At 43.5% G+C, this 18,342-nt stretch overlaps 2 protein-coding genes across 4 annotated transcripts in view; both read right to left on the bottom strand.

Moving 5' to 3' along the window:
- Positions 1-806: 806 nt before the first annotated feature.
- On the bottom strand, positions 807-8,463 carry LOC109474833 (potassium voltage-gated channel subfamily A member 1-like). The gene has a single exon (XM_019775258.1). It carries the CDS (start codon positions 7,921-7,923, stop codon positions 6,178-6,180), a length of 1,746 nt encoding a protein of 581 aa, XP_019630817.1. The 5' UTR covers positions 7,924-8,463; the 3' UTR covers positions 807-6,177.
- Positions 8,464-13,360: 4,897 nt separating this feature from the next.
- LOC109474823 (coiled-coil domain-containing protein 170-like) overlaps positions 13,361-18,342 on the bottom strand; it is an 11,046-nt gene continuing 6,064 nt past the window's right edge. For 2 of the 3 annotated variants that reach the window (XM_019775231.1, XM_019775233.1), the window contains 6 exons: positions 16,983-17,300; positions 16,569-16,769; positions 16,076-16,249; positions 15,697-15,786; positions 14,757-15,146; positions 13,361-14,527 (listed from right to left, as the gene is read on the bottom strand). In XM_019775231.1, coding sequence (XP_019630790.1) covers positions 14,258-14,527; positions 14,757-15,146; positions 15,697-15,786; positions 16,076-16,249; positions 16,569-16,769; positions 16,983-17,300 — 1,443 coding nt within the window. In that variant the 3' untranslated portion in view covers positions 13,361-14,257. Of the gene's footprint in view, positions 14,528-14,756; positions 15,147-15,696; positions 15,787-16,075; positions 16,250-16,568; positions 16,770-16,982; positions 17,301-18,220; positions 18,317-18,342 lie in introns of all 3 variants that reach the window. The other variant, XM_019775232.1, reaches the window with a different exon arrangement.

Raw genomic sequence — 18,342 nt, 5'->3', positions numbered from 1 at the left:
AAAACACAAAAACATGTTGTAAAATTATCAGCGAAAAGAGCCCTTTCCACCTACATAATGGTACGGTCGACTAGCGGTCAAAAATTTAATTGTTATTTGACTACTTAGGAGCATGATTCACCACGTGGTGGGGTTACTGCGTCACAACCAATATGAAATAGAGACTTCTGATTTGTTGACGTCGTCTGGCTATATTTCTATATGGGTTATCGTAGTTAAAACACACGTAGTTAAGTTCTGTTATGACTCTAATCTTGAACTGGGATCACGGTTGCTTCTTTCAAGGGTATCGCAGTAAAAACGACAGAACAATAACGTGCTGACATTGTGGTAAGATTTTGATACGAGAACTGCATTGAGAAATGGGGACAGGGAACCAACTCATTAGTATGTAGAGGGCACACCTATGGCGCAGTATTGTTTCTATTCCAACTATGTTGAAATATCCAAGAAGGCTTACATAGTCTTTTTTGGGTTCTTAAGTTTGCTAAGCTTAGCTGTACCGTGTTCTCCCCACACCGCCTTTTGCATGTAACGTCACATGATAAATTGCAATCGGCCATGAAGTGACTGCGGTGGGAAATTGTAAGCCGGGTGGGTTTACCGTGAAATATCGCGTCCCGGCCGATATTGGTCTTACACTCATCAACCTGGACCTTATAGCTCCAGATAGGACGTCAATGATATCGGTCTTTATTTCCTATCGTATGGTTATTTTCCATGACACACAGCTCAGGTCCCATCAGCATATATGCAAATGATACCAACACGCACTGAAGACAATCTCCAATAGGTTATTTCTTTGGCTTTATTTCCATCTTCGATTTTTCGATTTGACAGAGTTAGGTACTGCAATGCAGCAAAGCCCGTAGGTCGTTACATTTTATCAGGTAGCTTCTGAGAGAGATCTGATAAACAACATGCAAACATCGTTAGCGCCTTAGACCTTAGATATTACTGGAAATGTAATCAGGGAAGACTTACTTTAATAGTGATCTTTCCTAGCTGTGTGTTGAATATACGTGTACACTGAACCCGCAGGTCTGTTCTTAATCTACTTACAGTGTGATACAGGCCGCCCAAAATGGCGAAGGCTGTGAAAAGGGAAGATCGATATGTAAATGAGCGAAGACGTCTCCGCGAAAAACGATCATGCTGCGGCCACAGCTGATATGTACTTTCCAGTAGGGACTACTTACTCAATACATAACACCATTACCAATCTGATGAGTACACATGGGATATGGAAGGTGACCGTATCGACAGTTATCATGCATCCGTTACGTGAACGTGGTTCCAGTAGTGCAGACATTCCTTATACTATTGTATTGCAAGCCTCTGGATAGGCTGGAAGGTATAAATATCTATTGCTAGTATATGTACAATTTTGATTCATCAGTTTCTTTGTGCGATGTACTTATTACATTTATTTATTACCTGTATTTCTTATAATATATTTGGCTCCTTAAGGTATTTCTGGTAGTACATGGATTCTTAATTCAAAGGACTTTGTTTTCCGATCGTCGTGTGCATGCACTCCTATTCTACCTTATATAGTTTCCTTTAGCCGTTAGACTTAAGATTACTTAACTGCGCTAATAAAGGTGTAGTCTTTTATATATACATGAGAAATTGTGTTGTCACGTCGTGGTTATATAATCTATTGGGAATGACATGCAAAGGCCTTCAAGTCGGAAAAAATGCACAGATGAGAATAAAGCTGGGAAAAGGGGGTAAAAAATCACGGCAGTTGTGATTTTGCGGCACGGCTGGCGCACCAGGGCCTTCTGAACAAGAGCCTGATAAATTACACGATGTCAGAATCCCATCACGGCATGCAGAGCACGTCCCTGCCCTCCGTATTACCATCTGATCGACCGGTAGGCAAAGCTAGATGCGTCAGCAATAGGTTGTCAGATGGGCCTATTTTCCAAGTATGTGCTTTATGATCGAAAGGCACTAAAACTCAATTTGATTGTGTTTTTTTCTGTTTTAACCTTGATATGTTGATGAAATAAGCAAATCGTCTACCTTAACTGTTAAACATATTTCCAGAAGATACAGAATATTTGATATAGGCGGTGGAGCAAGGAAGGGAATCATTTAACCCATTCCTGTCTTGTGAGGCCTACATTTGCGTGTGGCTGTCATCCGACAACCATTACCTACTGCTTCAATCAACAGGACATGCCTGGCGCCTGCGCATGTAGGTCAACATAAGACAGGGAGGATAGAGTATACGATTTGAGGCCAACAGAATATTCAGAGGAGATAGGAATGTGGGGTCAGATATATGAGTTTGTCGATTATTTCGACGTTCACCTGGGATTTCCTGTGTGCAGTATACATAGTATACGTGTTTTTTAAAGCCACGGCAGTTTTGCTGCGCCTCGATTAAATAATGAAATAAAAAGCATATCGGGGACTTCAGTTGCCTCACCTCTGCTCCTATAAAATTTTGATGTATCTATTTAGATGAGGACGTTCACCTTGTCAAAATAATAATCCACCCACAGCAGCCTTAATATGATACCGTCTGAATATTGGGCCATGATGATGATATTCAAACTGTAATATGAAAACCGAAATACAATCTATACGTGGTGTACCGCGTACTGAATAGTTATGGGGGACATTTAATGAATTTGATTTGTCAGATTTTCCAGTATCGGGTTATTTTCCCATTCTCGAAATCAAACATGCGCACTGCTGCATTTACATTGAAGTGAAGACGTTTCAATTTGGAGAAGCAGAGATTTTGTCAAAGTCTGTGGATTTAGGGCCATAAATAGCTTTTAACTCTTTTATGTCTTCGCTTTGCAAATTTTTGTTGCTACAACATATGATAGCTCCAATTTGTAATTGTTAGTAACAGCACTTTTGCGTGATACCTTGCAAATCTACACGTCAATACAAATTTTCATCGCGATGTGACGGTAGACTTTCACGGCGCCATGCCTGAATAAAGTTATTACGCATTTCACCATTTTTCAGAAGCCCTTGGTGATTGAATGTCAAGTCGAGAATCAGCCACTTCCATCATCTTAATCTCGCGTAATAAAGATTTCTAGTGGCAGGATCCAGCGCAGCGACCTTGGGTGGCACGGCGCCAAGACTATCATTCGAATCAAGCGATCTCCAGTGGAAACAAGGAGGTAAGAGACTGATTAAAACATCCGTTACGACACCGATGGCAGCACTTGGAATAGTTTGCCGGTGCTCCGGGTGATTGAGTGTCCGTCCCGGAGTCCAATTGAATTGGTAATGGAAACGGGCCCGCTGGTAACGGTCTCATTGCTTCTGACAAACGTGGTCCAACTACAATGGTCTAATTGTAATCACCGACTGGTCATATGTCAAATATGGTATGCTAGATATGCTTTGAAGGGGCGATAAAACGATCAAAGATTGGGACAGCAACAACAAAAAAGCTCATTTCTAACAAAGACTTTCATACTTTGAGACCTCGTGATTCAGTTTCATAAAAAAAGTGTCACGATACGATAGTAAAAAAAATGACAGGAAAAATTAATGCAGTGTCTATGTTTAAAAATGCATCTTTCAGATTCTGGGAAAGTATTGAAAATTAAAAAGAAATCCAAACACACAAAATCCAAACATACAAAGCGTCAGTTCACCTGCAGCTACACGTGACCGCAATGAAAGGAAAGCATTTGAGCATGAATGGTAATACATGATTGCAGTCGACATAGATGCGTATCTAATTGATATTCTGACAAAACTAAAGGCTTTGCGGTGCTATTCTTCTTCTCCGGTGCATTGATTTTTGCACAGGTACGCCATGAAGCTACGTTCTCTGCCTTCTTGATATTCCGTACCGCGCGCTCACCAATCTTATTGACAGATGGTACACAGGGCCGCAACCAAGGCAATTCGTTTTTTTGTGGCCAGCAAGACTGCCGCGGCGCAAGGTCGATCAGTCCAGTGAGAACGCACGACACAATTTCCTACCAGACATGTCTTGTTCTACGTGCATAATGTGTTTGTACTGTGATCCTTACGTCATCGTGAAAGTGGATGGATATTTATATAAATGCCCTTTTGAGAATCGGCAATGGCCTCTTCCTCGCTTCGTCTGAGGATCCTAATGTTAAGGGGCGTGTGATGCTTGTTTACCAGAAAGTCTCGATAGTTACATGTAGAGGTGGTAGCCCTATTCCCAACCCTATTTTAAAGAAATTTCACGTATGTAAGAATGCATACGTATCCATTCCTAATCACAGCTTACGAATAGAAAACGACTTCTGGATGCATACGTATTATCATTGAGCTTTTGCGAAGATCTTCATAGAATATTTCTCTTGCATAGGGCACAGAAATAGATAATCCGTTTAAGTTAAGTAATATGTAGCACATAGACTCCGCGAAAAGGGAAATGAGGTCCTAAAATAATTTGGACCCGGAATAAAGCTATCATCACTCAATTAAGATAGAGCAGGTCTTTTTTTAAAGACGCCGTCTGCATATTTGATCTTTTGGAGGGGCACAAAATGGGTGGTGCCTGAATAATATCGGTCTTGCGTCATGCATTCTCACTGTAACTGCTTCATGAATATTTAGGACAAAAGTGCAGCGCTCGAGCATGGCGTATTGCGGTGATATAGTCAGGAAATCCCAGTTCTTCTGTCGAACAAAGATAGAGGCTCACACGTGACTGCAGACCGTACGGGAATAGTAGGTTATTCTGGTGCAGGTCACGTGAGCAGATATGAATAATGCCTGGGAGCTGTGGAGGTAATGTGGCGGGTTGGGGTCACACAGAGCTATCCATGTTTTACATTAGAAATTCTCATGGTTTCCTGTTGATATTTGTATATATGCAAGATCACTATATATGTATATATCTTCACTGCCTGTCTTAATTAGTAAACATGTCGTTAATACAATTTCTACGTCGATAAAAACTCTCATATAGTCCAAAAATCGATCCTCCTCGCTTTTTTCCTCACTTATCTATATTTACAAGCACCGAGATTTTGGGGGACAAATTGTTGACGGTGCTCAACGTTGTGTGCTTTTTTTCGAACGTTTTTGTAGGTTCCCTTACAAATCAGTTGATCATGCCTTATGATGGAACATAAGGGAAAAGAAAATGTCAGCGCTGGACTGATTTCGCCCAGCTTGTCATGTCGGAGTGACTCACGGGGACCTGTACTTTCGTGTGGCGTCCTGCTTTCTTCAGAAAAGAAAGCATTTTCAGCCACACCTCAAACGTCCTACACATGACATCATTTTCAAAGGCCCTGAGAACTGAAAAGAACAACGTGATTTTGGCAGTACCAAAATACTTTTCTTGTTCCGTGAACATGCGCGTATGTCGCCATGATTTCACTTGATAGACTTGTCAATTAAAGCTATTTGCATAGAATCAAACGTGCTGTGCGTGAAATGACCTAAAGGGAGAAATTCTTCATGCAAAGCCGAACCAATGAGGGGTGCAGAGCATGCCACCTGTCTTTTCTAGCCTCAACCAATCAGGAAAAAAATGCATACACCTTCGGGCACACCGTACATGCGTCACTGCATGCTACTGCGTATGCATCACTGGTAAACTTCCCTGGTTGAGTAGATATCATTTTGTTTAGTTAAGTTTCCCCTGTAACCCATGTCCTATCATCTTGAGAACAACCTGACACGTCCTTCATAGCCTATTGTGGCCCCCCAACTGATTCCCTACTCAACGGGCTCGGTAATGAACTGAATCGAGGCCCGGCAGGGTTTTCGACATATATAGAGCCTTCTCCTTGATTTTGGCATCATGCACTTGTTTTGCCAAGCAAAATGCTAGGCGGTTACCATTCTCATACAAAATACACCCAGTGACATACTATGATAATATCACGGCATGCAAAGAAAATGATAAAGCACAGCAAAATTGTTTATTATAAAAGAAATACCACTGATTATTTATTACGTGGCCTTTGAATTCAATGTGATATGTGGATAAATATTGCATTTGCTTTAAGGTCTGGGTTTCATGTTTTGCATAGATGATCAACTCATGATGAGGTGTTGCCTTGTGCTGGCAGTAACAACAAACATGCATCAGTAGTAGAGATCATGCGATATTTTTGTATCCATTGTTTATCTAACTTCCTAAGTTATTATAGCTCTCGTTATAGTTATTGTGTCTTATAGGAAAGTGCCTGGGCTCACCTAAACGTCCGTGTTTAACCTGTTCAGTTTGGCATAGCTGGGAGTGTCAGAGTTCAGGCACTTTGTCAATCTTTCCCTTGAGGGATCGTTCGACATCCACCCTTCCTCAGTGTCGATGTAATCCATCGAGTTCCCGGTGCCATCACTGTTGCTCAGCTTCTTCTTGTTGTCCGATGGTGGGACGTACGGACAGATCTGGTCCACATGTCTGAATTCTTCTTCATCGGTGGCGTTCTCTGCCGCAGTCTCGCGGTTGTAAAAGTAGTTGAAGTTGGAGACGATAACAGGTACCGGCAATGCGATAGTCAGTACGCCGGCTATGGCACACAGCGACCCCACCAACTTGCCGCCCACGGTCTGTGGGTACATGTCGCCATACCCTACAGTGGTCATTGTCACTAAAGCCCACCAAAATGCCTCGGGGATACTGGAGAAATGGGTTTCCTTGTAGTCTGTCTCGCCGAAGTAGATTGCACTCGAGAACAGAATGACTCCTATGAAGACGAAGAAGACCAAGAGTCCCAATTCTCGCATGCTAGCCTTAAGGGTTAGTCCGAGGATCTGCAGTCCTTTAGAGTGACGTGAAAGTTTAAAGATGCGAAAAACTCGCACCAGCCGAATTATCCTCAGTACAGCTAAGGAGGAGGATCGATTTTTGGACCCCTCGGATTTGGCCACTACGGCGGCCAAGGTGATGAAATACGGCACGATGGAAACAAGATCAATGATGTTCATGAAGTTCTTGCAAAACTCCCACTTGCTTGGGGAACAGATGAACCTAATGATGAGTTCGAACGTAAACCACACGATGCACGACGTCTCGATGAGAAAGAAGGGGTCTGTTGGACCTGGCACTTCGGCTTCTATCTTTACAGTTTTGTTGCCCACTGTCACTTCTTGCATCCTTTTGAACTGTGGCATAGTTTCTAGACAGAACGTGATTATTGACACCATGATTACACTTACAGACACAATGGCTATAACCCTGGCTATGAAGGACGTGTCAGGGTGTTCGAACGCGACCCAGATTGCTTTCATGACTTTGTTTGTCGGAAGTTCTTCCTCCGGCTCCTTTACAAATCCTTCCTCTTCCATAAAAGCTTCTATGACATCCTCCCCCAACTCAAAAAATTTGATCTCTTCCGTGAAAATATCCGTGGGCACGTCGGCAGGTCTCCTAAGACGGCCCCCGCTTTGATAGAAATGGAGGATGGCTTGGAAGCTAAGCCGGTGCCTATCAAAGAAGTACTCGTTGCGCAGGGGGTCGTAATAGCGCAGTCTCTTCTGTGGGTTGCCCAGGAGGGTGTTAGGAAACTGGGCCAGTGTTCGCACCTGGGTTTCGAACCGGAGCCCAGAGATATTGATGACGATCCGGTCGCAGCAGTTTTTGTGGTCCCACTCCCCGCCGCCATCTTCGTACGCCTTGGGGCTGAAAGAGTCTAAGTCAATCTCTTGCAGCATGGCCATGGACCGGGAATGGGAGACGGGTGTGATGCTGTTGAGCCCCGAGTTGCGCCGCGGGTCCTTGCTGTTGTCGGGCGTGGGGCCGCTGCGGGTCCTCACCGGCACCTCATCCTCGCTCTGTACTACCGCCAGCTTGTTGGTGGAGCCATGATGATCTTCTTCCTCTACGACCGGGGTGTTGGTATTGCTGCTCTTCTCTGCAAGATCCTTGGTCGAGTGCACTTTGGGCCGCAGGATGGGAGTTAGCCCGTAGCGCTCCACGAGGTGCACGGTGGTTGACATGTTGATGCTCGCCGGGGCTGCCAGTTTGGTAGCGTCTAGAACACAGAGGTCTTTGAAAGGATCTTGTTCCCCTGTCTCAGCCAGCGTGGACCTGCCGGAAGGGGAACATCCTGTAAAACGCGGCTCTACTCCTGGCGCCGTTTCCGCGAGCGCGCACCCATCTTGTCCGGACGCGCTCGCGGGGTCCACCCGATTTCGATCAGTGAGCGCTATCTCCCCGCCGCCTCCTCACGGCTGCTCGTTCCACTTAATCGCACCCGATAATATCCAGCAAATCACGTTCCCCATCTCGCGGGCCACTCAGCAGCCATTCCTCAAATCCGGCCAGTCAGCACCTCCTATTGGAAATATCGGAATCTCCCCTCCCCCCACCAACAATGGCGGAGGCGCGGCGCACTCTCGACAACGTGCGCCACTTCTTGGAGACAGTTAAATGCCTCTTCCAAAAGGGAAATCAAACAGAGACTGTACCGTCCCTGTCTCGGCCCAGTCCTTCAGCTACACGAGCTGCGAGTGGTCCTCACTGCGGCCCACCTGAGTCAGCAGGGCTGCCACAGCCTCGCTGTGATGCAGGCTAGATACCAACTTGCGCATTTTCCTTCCTTACCTATAAGCAGCCAACACGCCAACCCTGGAGGCCAGCCGCCGCTGCATTATTCAAATTTTCATACATAATACAGTTGGACCTCTTGCCTCCATTTCGTGCGACTTGCTCCTTATTACGAGACACGTGACGGGCAAATAATGCAACAATAGACAATTCTGTCCCCATTGCCTGAAAAAAGGACCACCCCAATAAACACCGTGTTGGGGACGGACAATTCTTCTGATAGAGGGTTTCAGAGGGCCCCATTGCTTTGCGATCATCCCAGCACTACGCCCATATAATTCAGGCAACAATGGAAATCATGGCCCCCGGGGCCCTGTTTTATATTAATTTGTTATTGAGGCGGCGGTGGCAACATCGATCAGTGGGGTGCGCTGATTGCGGGGAATTGATTTGGCGGGAGCGAAGTCACAACCCATACGCCCTCATCTCCATCAACTCACCATTACTCATCTCACACACTTCCCCGTCCCTTAAAAACCACCCCTGGATCCACCATGTACCACCGAACCTCCCCCCAGACTCCCCACCACCACCTCCCAATCTCAGTGCTCGGAATCACAATTACGACAACCCCGGAGCGGTTTATCAGTTTCCCTCTAAAAATCGTCAATACCGCAACGCCACGGTATCGATCGATTCAGCCGCTGAAAAAAATCACACCGTCCATATTTCTCCTCCTCCGCTGCTTGGGGCCCATCTGTTCGTATTCGAAAGAAGGCCAACGTCAGGTCCAGCGTATAATTACCACCCTTTATAACACATTGTGGAGCTGGAGGCCTCGAAAACTTTGCTCCTGTGAAAGGGTGGCCCCAGGGGTGGTTCAGCCGTAATGATTTTCAACATTGGCAATAACCTGAATAAACGCAACGACATTCCATTTCTCATTGGCCTTTTCTGTATATTCCTACTACGTTCTAGGCACGACTCAGTTGATATATGTTCTGTGTTAGTTCTTATCTGTCAAACATTTTGGGTCGACCTGCTGTTTTTTTCTCATAGACACATCAATAAAACGACGGAATGGTGTCGGCTCCGCCAAGAAGGGAAGCGGGCTAGCTTGTGAGATTCATTATTACGCACGGCGTAAATAGCTAGCCGCAAATACGCCCGAAAATTACAGTTCTGCAGCCAGTCGATCGATAAAACTGCACCGCGAAGTGTCTGGCAAGGTTTTAGTCTCACGGAACCACTTGGAATGCGAGGCTTGAATCAGGAAATCAAACTAACATCACAAAACAACAAAATCTGACTTAAGGAAATAGGTTTCTATCATTACTCAGGACTCTTTCACTGTTATGCTAATTACGTATATATACGAGCAACACGAAAGACCGCAAGCAATCGCAAGGTCACGGCTAACTAGGTTTCTGGTACCCTCGGCTATAACTGTTGAGCGCCCGCTGCGCGCGGAGCAGACCTGCAAATCTCATAACCCTCCATCCTGGGGCCTTGTTTTTTCACCAGCCCACTTCAGATGGAGACAAAGGATCCTTGCTTCTCCCCACCCTGGCCCCACATTATTATAACACATTAGACGCCTGCTGTGCTGCCAAAAATCGAAGCTCTTACGTCTTCTCTTTGATAAGTATATAATAGTCATATGCCAAAAGGGAAAGAGCGCGAATTGTGGAAAGTTATCTACTTATTCAGGGACGTCGTAAATGCTGTAATTCGAGACAAGCACGGGACCTTGAAGAAAAGCCCCTCACCTACTAAGGTTACCCAATATTGGGTTATTCATGATCCGTATCTCGGAGACGCCGCGTATTTCTTGAAGGAAACGGACCCAGATGAACCGATAAATGTCAGTAGCCGGATAAAGTACAGTACATTTCAGAAGGACCAACTGTCCCAGGGGCATACGGAATGGTCACGACGTACATGTACATGCTCAACTCGCAGCAAGTGTTCATGTCGGCACATCTGCTTTGGGCTGATTTTAGCGCATCGCAATATGGTAGAAAAATGGAATACTACAAATATTTAAACATGAACGCGTAGGTGCGTGCCAAAAAGCACCCTTAGCCAATTTTAAGCATCGTTGATTTCAGTATCTTGGCACAGGGGGCTCGAACTATACAGAAAATGCTTTTGTTAGCTGATTGGAACCGTCAACCATGTAAAGAAACTTCTGAAACATAAATGATTTCTTTTATTACAAATAGTTGGTTATGTTTTATGGAAAAACAGTGACAGTACAGCATCTTCACCTTCTGGTTTAACCATCCATTATGGCGAACCCTTGTCACGTGAGTGAAACACCCTATTCAACTTGATAACCCTACAAACTTAGACAACTGCGTTGCCCGTTGACAGACTGAATTGACAATGGTTAAATGGTCAACAGAAATACAGAGTGTTTCTTTTACCATCTATTCATAAAAATGCTGTACTGAATGCAAAATCTGGCTGAGTACCATCAAGACCACATACGTACGTAGAGCAGAAAAGCGCTGTAAGCAATCTTGTTCATTGTTTACCTGGATATCATTATAGAGACAATACCAAGACAAATTTTCAAAGGGAGAGATCTGCTTATGCCGATGATATCGCACAATCTGAACACTCCTACTATGAGAAAACTGGGGGATGTTATGACAAAATGAGACGACGGGAAGGGTCTAAAACCCAGCTATGGCAAAACAGAGTACATGTACATGGCAACTGGCAAGGGCTTGGTAACTCGTGACCTGAACATTAATTTGAAGCTAGAGGAAGGTGAATTTTTGAAATTGAAAGTACAATGTACTTGTGTATTCTAGACGTTTATATTTACATTTATAAACTTTGTTAACCTGTGCAATAAAGGCCACTTATCTATTAATGGTCATCCCATCAAGCCTGTTGATACATGCCTCGGAAGTACAACATTGCCACCAGTGGTACAACAATCATGAGCAGAATAGCTACATTCTCCAAAAACACCGGTACCGATGCACTATTCCGTAACACCCCAACAGAGGCGAGAGCCCACATCTACAGCATATATACTGAAACCAATCTTAACCTACGGATGTGAAAAATGGACCCTCGCCGAGAGACGGAAAATCACTCTCCAGACTAAGCTAGTAATAACAGAACAACATGCGTTCGCCCAATAATTTATGTCACCATACCTTTGAAGTAAAGAAATAAATAACAAGATGAATCATTTTAATCACACACAACAGAGAATAACAAAATTATGATAATGAAAATGAAATGAGAATAATGATTATTACAACGATGATAAAGCTACCATAACTACAACATTGTTAGAACACCCGTTGAATTGTATCATTTCCATGGTGGGGAAATGGAATCTGGTTGTAAAACACCACGTAGATGTACATATATTGAACTACAACTACATTATTGAATTTGTGCAAATCCGGGATGTTGATCCTTTTGATCGTGTATCACCTAAAGGCACAAGAGCCAAAATTATCTAAAATATGTTTGCTTACCTCCACCCCTCACTCAGACAAAATAGACCATTCCTGAATTTCACGCGTGCATGGGTCATACTAGATACCGTCTGTTTCAATTACCGGCTCTATTGCTTTCACTATTATGGCACATTATCCAAAAATGGGGATTTGGTTACCGCAGATTGACCTTAAGGTCGAATTGGAAGGGTGACGTAAGATGAGAGAAAGTGATGGATTTACTCACACAATAATAATCACTATGTACAAGTCACCCACTTTATTGGGGCTTGTTCGCTACAAGGTTTCTGTCCTTTTATTAGACCAGTCATTCAGGAGCTTCGAAGTGTCCAATGTTTTTCATGAATATGTCCTTTCACTTGTCATTGGTAATGCATTCCATAGATGCCATTGTCGGTCGGATTTGTCGCACGAGTCTTCTGCTGTAGGATTTTCTGTAAGGCTGCCACAAAAGCAACCTTTTCCGTCTGAAGAACGCTGAATTTTGTGCTTCCCCATGCAACAACTGTCCTAAGAATGTCCTCAATTTATTACGGTGTACCCTCTGTGCGACCAATGTGACCGGGTCCTCAGGAGGGAGGACCTAGTTTCTGCTCCAGTTTAGCGAGCAAAACGCTCGCACATGACTACATTTCCCACAGGCGAAGTTAAACAGGCTGCCGGTGAATGATAGCCAGCAACACCTGAGGGACGCAATGACAGCTGTGGTGGCGAGATTAGTAAGCCAAGTGAGAGCTCTGTGTCCTTCTCAATTGGTATGCTACTCATGTTTCTTCTTATTCTCAATTGAAGGCAAATCATATCACGGACACAAAAGTTCACTGTTGATATTCCACAGTTTCTCAGTGTCAGACCAGACAATCGCCGTTATCCTAGAAGTTGTTTATCTGTGTTGTATGTTTTTTTTATACATTGTATTTTGTAACGTGTGGAGAGCAGCATCAGCTGTATTTGCTGCCCAATGTCCCACCGTGTAGTGCAGTTACAACTAGAATAAAGACATAAAATTAGATGTCAAAATTTATACATGATAATCTACAAATGTAAATCGTGATATACGATACGCTTGGTTAGATCCTAACCTATCGAAAAAGATGATGAGATTCTTAGCGTCCTGGCGACTTTGTTTGATACTGCAGGCGAACTTCTGTGTATCTTATATTTTGAACATGCAAAGGTCATGATCTTTCTTCAAAAGGTGAGCATTCGATATTACTAGTTATTTGAATCTAGTACTTTATGCCTGTCACTAGTCTGTTGTTGCTCAATCTACAGCTGTGTATGTTTATGTGTTTGTGCAACACTGATGTTGGAAAATATTTCAGTACCTGCAGGTGTACTAATTCAAATATATGAACCAAAAGCCAGATACTAAAAAATACACAGGCTAAACCAAATATCCAAGCCTTTGCTTTAATAGAAAATAGACTATATATACAAGATGCTTCCCAAATATTACCGAAGTTTCAGAAAACAAAAAGGGACAGCCTTTTCTACATGCGTAAATAGCAGTATTCTGAGTAATGTGATATTTTCATCCAGATCTGCTGATTTACATTTTACCATAACATCATGCTTTAGTAACAGAAGCAAGTTAAAAAATGTCCCCAAACTAATGATAGAATTTTATATAATGCCAACAATTAAAAAATGATGGCCCGCTCAATACATGCAGACATGCCGTGGACATGATGTTGATACACTAAAAAAGCAAAAATAATCAACAATTGCACAAAACATATAGTATGGAGCCCTATGGAATCTAAATCATAGTCTTTTCAACAGTCTTAGAACTACCTACACAAGTTTGTATTGTACAAAAGCCCTTATGCATGGCAGGTTCTGCTCAATAAGGCTATATACAGCACTGCATCATACTGTAATACATAGCTGCTCATGACTTACGAATACTTTCCACCATTGTACATGTTCATCAACCCTTATCTTGAAGCAAGGGAATCTCATCATCATGTCTTACTCTAAAGTATCAAAACACAGTCAGTACTAATGATTCTGATCTGTGAAACATGCGTAATATTACCTGGAGGCATGCACAATTTCATCTCTATTAAAAGCGGCGCACTGCATTGGTCTTAACTTTCCTATAAATTTCTACAACCTGCTAAAGTTACCACAAATGTAATATCTTTGTATCATTTCCCATGCAGTTGACAAATATACAGCCATTGACATACACCATCATACGGTCTCAGGGAAAATAGATGTTGTATCAGTCTGTATGCTTTTTAATAATATAAGACAAGACAGACATAAAATTGGTTGTTTACACCATGTACTATTGAGTTTGGTAGTATCTCCTTGTCGGAGACACTGATCTAGCGCGCCTTGGACTTCTTGGGCTCGTCTTAAGGAATCTCCGCGCGTCCTCGTACCCTACCACAAAGTTTTCATCCAGAGCGGTCTCCACGCCGAGCGTTGTCGCAGTGTGAGCGTGATGTGCGTTGACCAGTTTCTCTAGCCGGGCGATGATCTCGTAGTTTGGCACGGCCAGAGTGTGGATCTCTAGACCCAGCATCCGGGCGATGACTTGGCGGAAGTCAACAAGCTGCAAGATAAAAACAAAAATGCCTTTTGGTTATTTACTGATGTCCATCAATGTTGACATCTCAATGTCATTATGACCTTACCACATACAAGCAATTATGATGCAATGCTAATATCAATGATTTGTTGCATTTGAAAGCATACTACTCTTGTAGATGCCACAAATGGCTTTCTTCCTAAAAGAAATACACAATGAAGGGATTGCAAAACTGTGAGAAGATGATACAGACCTCCTTCTCCCTCCTGGCCACTTCATCCAGTGCCAGCTTGGTGCTCCTGAGTTCGTTGGACAGAGCCTGGACAGTGTTGGATGACAACACCTTGGTCTCTTCACTCTCTGCCTCAGTCATCTGGATCTCTGACTTCAGGTTGCTGACCTTCTTTCCCAGCTTGTCCTTCATAAGACGTAGCCTAAGGAGTTCTTCCTCCTGGTCCTTGATGTGGTCCTTCTGCTGCAGGGTCCTGACCTTGAGGTCGGTGACCTCCTGCAGCTTGGCCTTCAGCTCAGTGTTCTGAGCACGAGCGTTACCCAGCTGTCCCTGCAGCCTCTCCACCTGCTTCTGCAGCTTCCTGATCTTCATGGCTGCGTCGTCCCTCTCCAACGCAAGCTCATTCCGACCCTGATAATGATAAACAACTGTTAGCACTCCTGCACTCCTCATCCTTTAGATACAGAATCTATATACCATACTTGCCATCATACACTTTGCTACCTCTAACTGAATTTGACTGAGAACAGACTTTGATATTGTACTGTAACAAATGTAAAACTTTCAAGGCCTTCTGTTCTGAAATTCTCAAAGCTAATTACTCTGATTATCATGAAAGTTCATCTGTGTTGGTAGTAATCATAGTAAAACGTTAAACTTTATTCCAACACACTATTTACAGGGATCAAATTTTCAGCGACCACTGTCGCCTTCATCAGGATAATCAATGACCAATCACTTCAAAACGTGATCTCGCAAGAGTTACGGTTTACAAACACGTGACCTCATTCACACGAGACTTTACTGATACGTGACGTAAGCAATTGATCAATTACTAATTACTCTGTTTGCTTCGGTTCCTTTTCAACTTTATACTGCCAGCACAAACAAACTTGTCACAATCTAAACCACAGTACAAGCAGACAAACAATGATGTGGAAGAGTTGAGAAGTGCTCCTACCTGCAGCTTCTCCTCCAGCTGACCGATCTTCTTGCGGAGTAGGTCCATGTGAAGGTCCTTGCTTTCCAGCTGTTCTTTCTGCTGCTTGACCTGCCAAAAGCCAAGGGACTCAGTCAGCATGGGCCATTTTCGAAATCTGTACTTTTGCATTTAATGCAATCAGATATTCAAGACTCTAAAGTACACTTTTATTGATTCAGGATCACAGTATTGGAATAATGACTTCTATCCATCTGTCAGACTGCTATGATTAGAGTGTCAGTACAGTAAAAAAGAATTTTCACCAAGGACATGTATAATGTACTAATTGGATGGTGTTCAGCACCAAGGACAGGTATCTCTTGTGTTTTACAAAGTTCTTGCAAATATCTTTGCGTACCTTCCTCTGCAGGTTGTAGACATGTGTTGTGCGGTCTTTCAGTGAATCTCCCTCCATGTTGACCAGCTGCTGGGCCCTTGCCACGAGTGCGTCACCGTTCAAGTCGAAGCCGACATCCAAGGCGATCTCATCCAACTTCATCACTCGTGCCATCTTCTCTAGGAACTCCAGATACTGCACATGGTGTAACAGAGACTAGAGTTAGGATCAGCTTTGAAATATGAGCTGACATCTTAACCTGTAGCATGTACAACATGCACTTAAACCTTTAGCATTTTGTGCTATATGCACATGCTACTTTCTGACATTTACATGTACTACATAATAGTTAGCGGCCAAGGACTGATTTACTGGTAGATCTTTGCACCTTTTCTTTCTTAAATGATTAAGATATATTAGGGCTTTGCCACAGAGCTTTTAACAGCTAATTTTCACACTTTTTTTTGTAAAGAAGAGTATAGAATTTACTAGAATAATCTGCAGGTTGATTTACCCTCTGCTTATCTGTCCTGAGCCCATCTCTCAGTACATCTGCAGACGACAGTTCACCCTCCAAGTTGGTCAGTCTATCCTTAAAGTCGCCGACGTCAGCCTCTGCCTTCTTGGCCCTGCGGATGGCCTGTTGGTGCAGCTCACACTGTGACTCCAGCTGTTTGGTCAGCTCCTTCACCTTCAGATTCAGCATGTCTGATTCCTGGGGAAGAACAATAAAGATGAGATGAAATGAGTGGTATGGTCATCAAAGATTGAATGTATGAACATGATATGTTACCTCAACGGAAAAAGTGATCAGCAGTTTTGGACAGTAAATATATAGGATGTACGACACACGAAAAATAGCCCAAAAATCGTCTATTTCAAAGGAGTTGCCTAAAATGAGATGGGAAAACCCTCAGGCTGTACTTACTGCGTGCTTGTCCCTGCTGGAGCCCATGATGGAGCGGATCCTGTCCTTGATGTCGTCCTCCCTCTCATGGACGATGACCTGACCGTCACTCAGGAGCGATGCGATGGCCTGTTTGAACGTGTCCAGCTGTGTCTGGGCTGCCTTGGCTGTGTACTGGCTGTTCCGCAGCTGTTCATCCATGGTGTGTACGCGACCTTCTCTGTGTTCTAGCTCCTCCCGTGTGGACTTCCATGCCTTCTCGCTGGATTCGATACGTTCCCTCAGAAGCTGGTTCTCCCGAACCAACGCTTCTTTGGACCGCATTGCTTCCTCCCTCTCCTGTTATATCAAAAAAGAAAATCTTTTAGTTTTAGGCAAATTACTAGTCTGTCACACTCTGACATTATGACTTTGAATAGCATAAGTCAAGGCAATTGGTCATTGAAGAATAAGGTTCCCAATACACAACCAAAAACGCTTTTATTTAAATTACCTGGCTATCATTGAGACCATTATTTCCCAAGCTTCTCTCTTATAGCAGCATTTAAAGCAATTCAAGCCTACAGGTAAAATATATTACTAGTAGCTATAAGCAGTCTTAACAGCAAACCTGTGCTTGCTAATTTTTAATGCTTTGATGCATGAGAATTTCCAAGTGATTGACAACCAAAGCTATACTAGTACTTCAGTGTGTCTACCTGTGAAAGTATTGTATAGATATACAACAGGATGAGAAGTGGGAGAAGTCACTAGGAAACTTGCCTTGGGGGAATGTGGGTTCATGGGATATACCTCCATGGGGGGAGGAGAAGAAGAGGACACAGTTAATAACACATCCTTGATTAGAACACAAGCTTGAAGAGGATTTGTGGACAGTGCTGTAGGTGTCAGAAAGCATCGCCAGTACAACATTGAACAGTGTTAGGCCCACTTAACACCTAGTTTCACAGAAGCTGAGAAGTTGGAAAAGCTGAGAAACAGTACCTGGTGCAAAGGCTAGACACCAAAGGGTGCTGTAGATCTGAGAAAAGAGGAAAGCAGTGGACAGAGTTGCTATAACATTGAGTGACATTGGTGGGAGAGAAGTCAGACATTTATTGATACATAAGCTTTTCTATTAGCAGTTTTAAAGGAGAATTTACCAAATAAAGATGCAGTACAGATGACATAAAAGGGGTGTGCCGTTGACAACAGAGTAAAGTTGTCTAGATGATCAGAAAACAACTGCAGGTCAACTCAGAGAGATTGCCTCTACTCACCATTCTCAACTGCTCTGTACTGGTGTTGATTTGAGACAAGTTTCGCTGCTCGCGGCTGACCTCTGACACCAGCCTCATGATGGTCTCCCTGCTGGCCTTCGGTCTCCAGCTCGCTGCTGTTC

Source organism: Branchiostoma belcheri, unplaced genomic scaffold (assembly GCF_001625305.1).
Source record: "Branchiostoma belcheri isolate BF01 breed outbred unplaced genomic scaffold, Haploidv18h27 scaffold32, whole genome shotgun sequence".
Lineage (NCBI taxonomy): Eukaryota > Metazoa > Chordata > Leptocardii > Amphioxiformes > Branchiostomatidae > Branchiostoma > Branchiostoma belcheri.
This window is presented reverse-complemented; position numbering and strand designations above follow the sequence as displayed.

Coding starts and splice junctions, on each gene's coding strand:
- LOC109474833 (XM_019775258.1), bottom strand. CDS start 7,923: ATGTCAACCACCGTGCACCTCGTGGAGCGCTACGGGCTAACTCCCATC.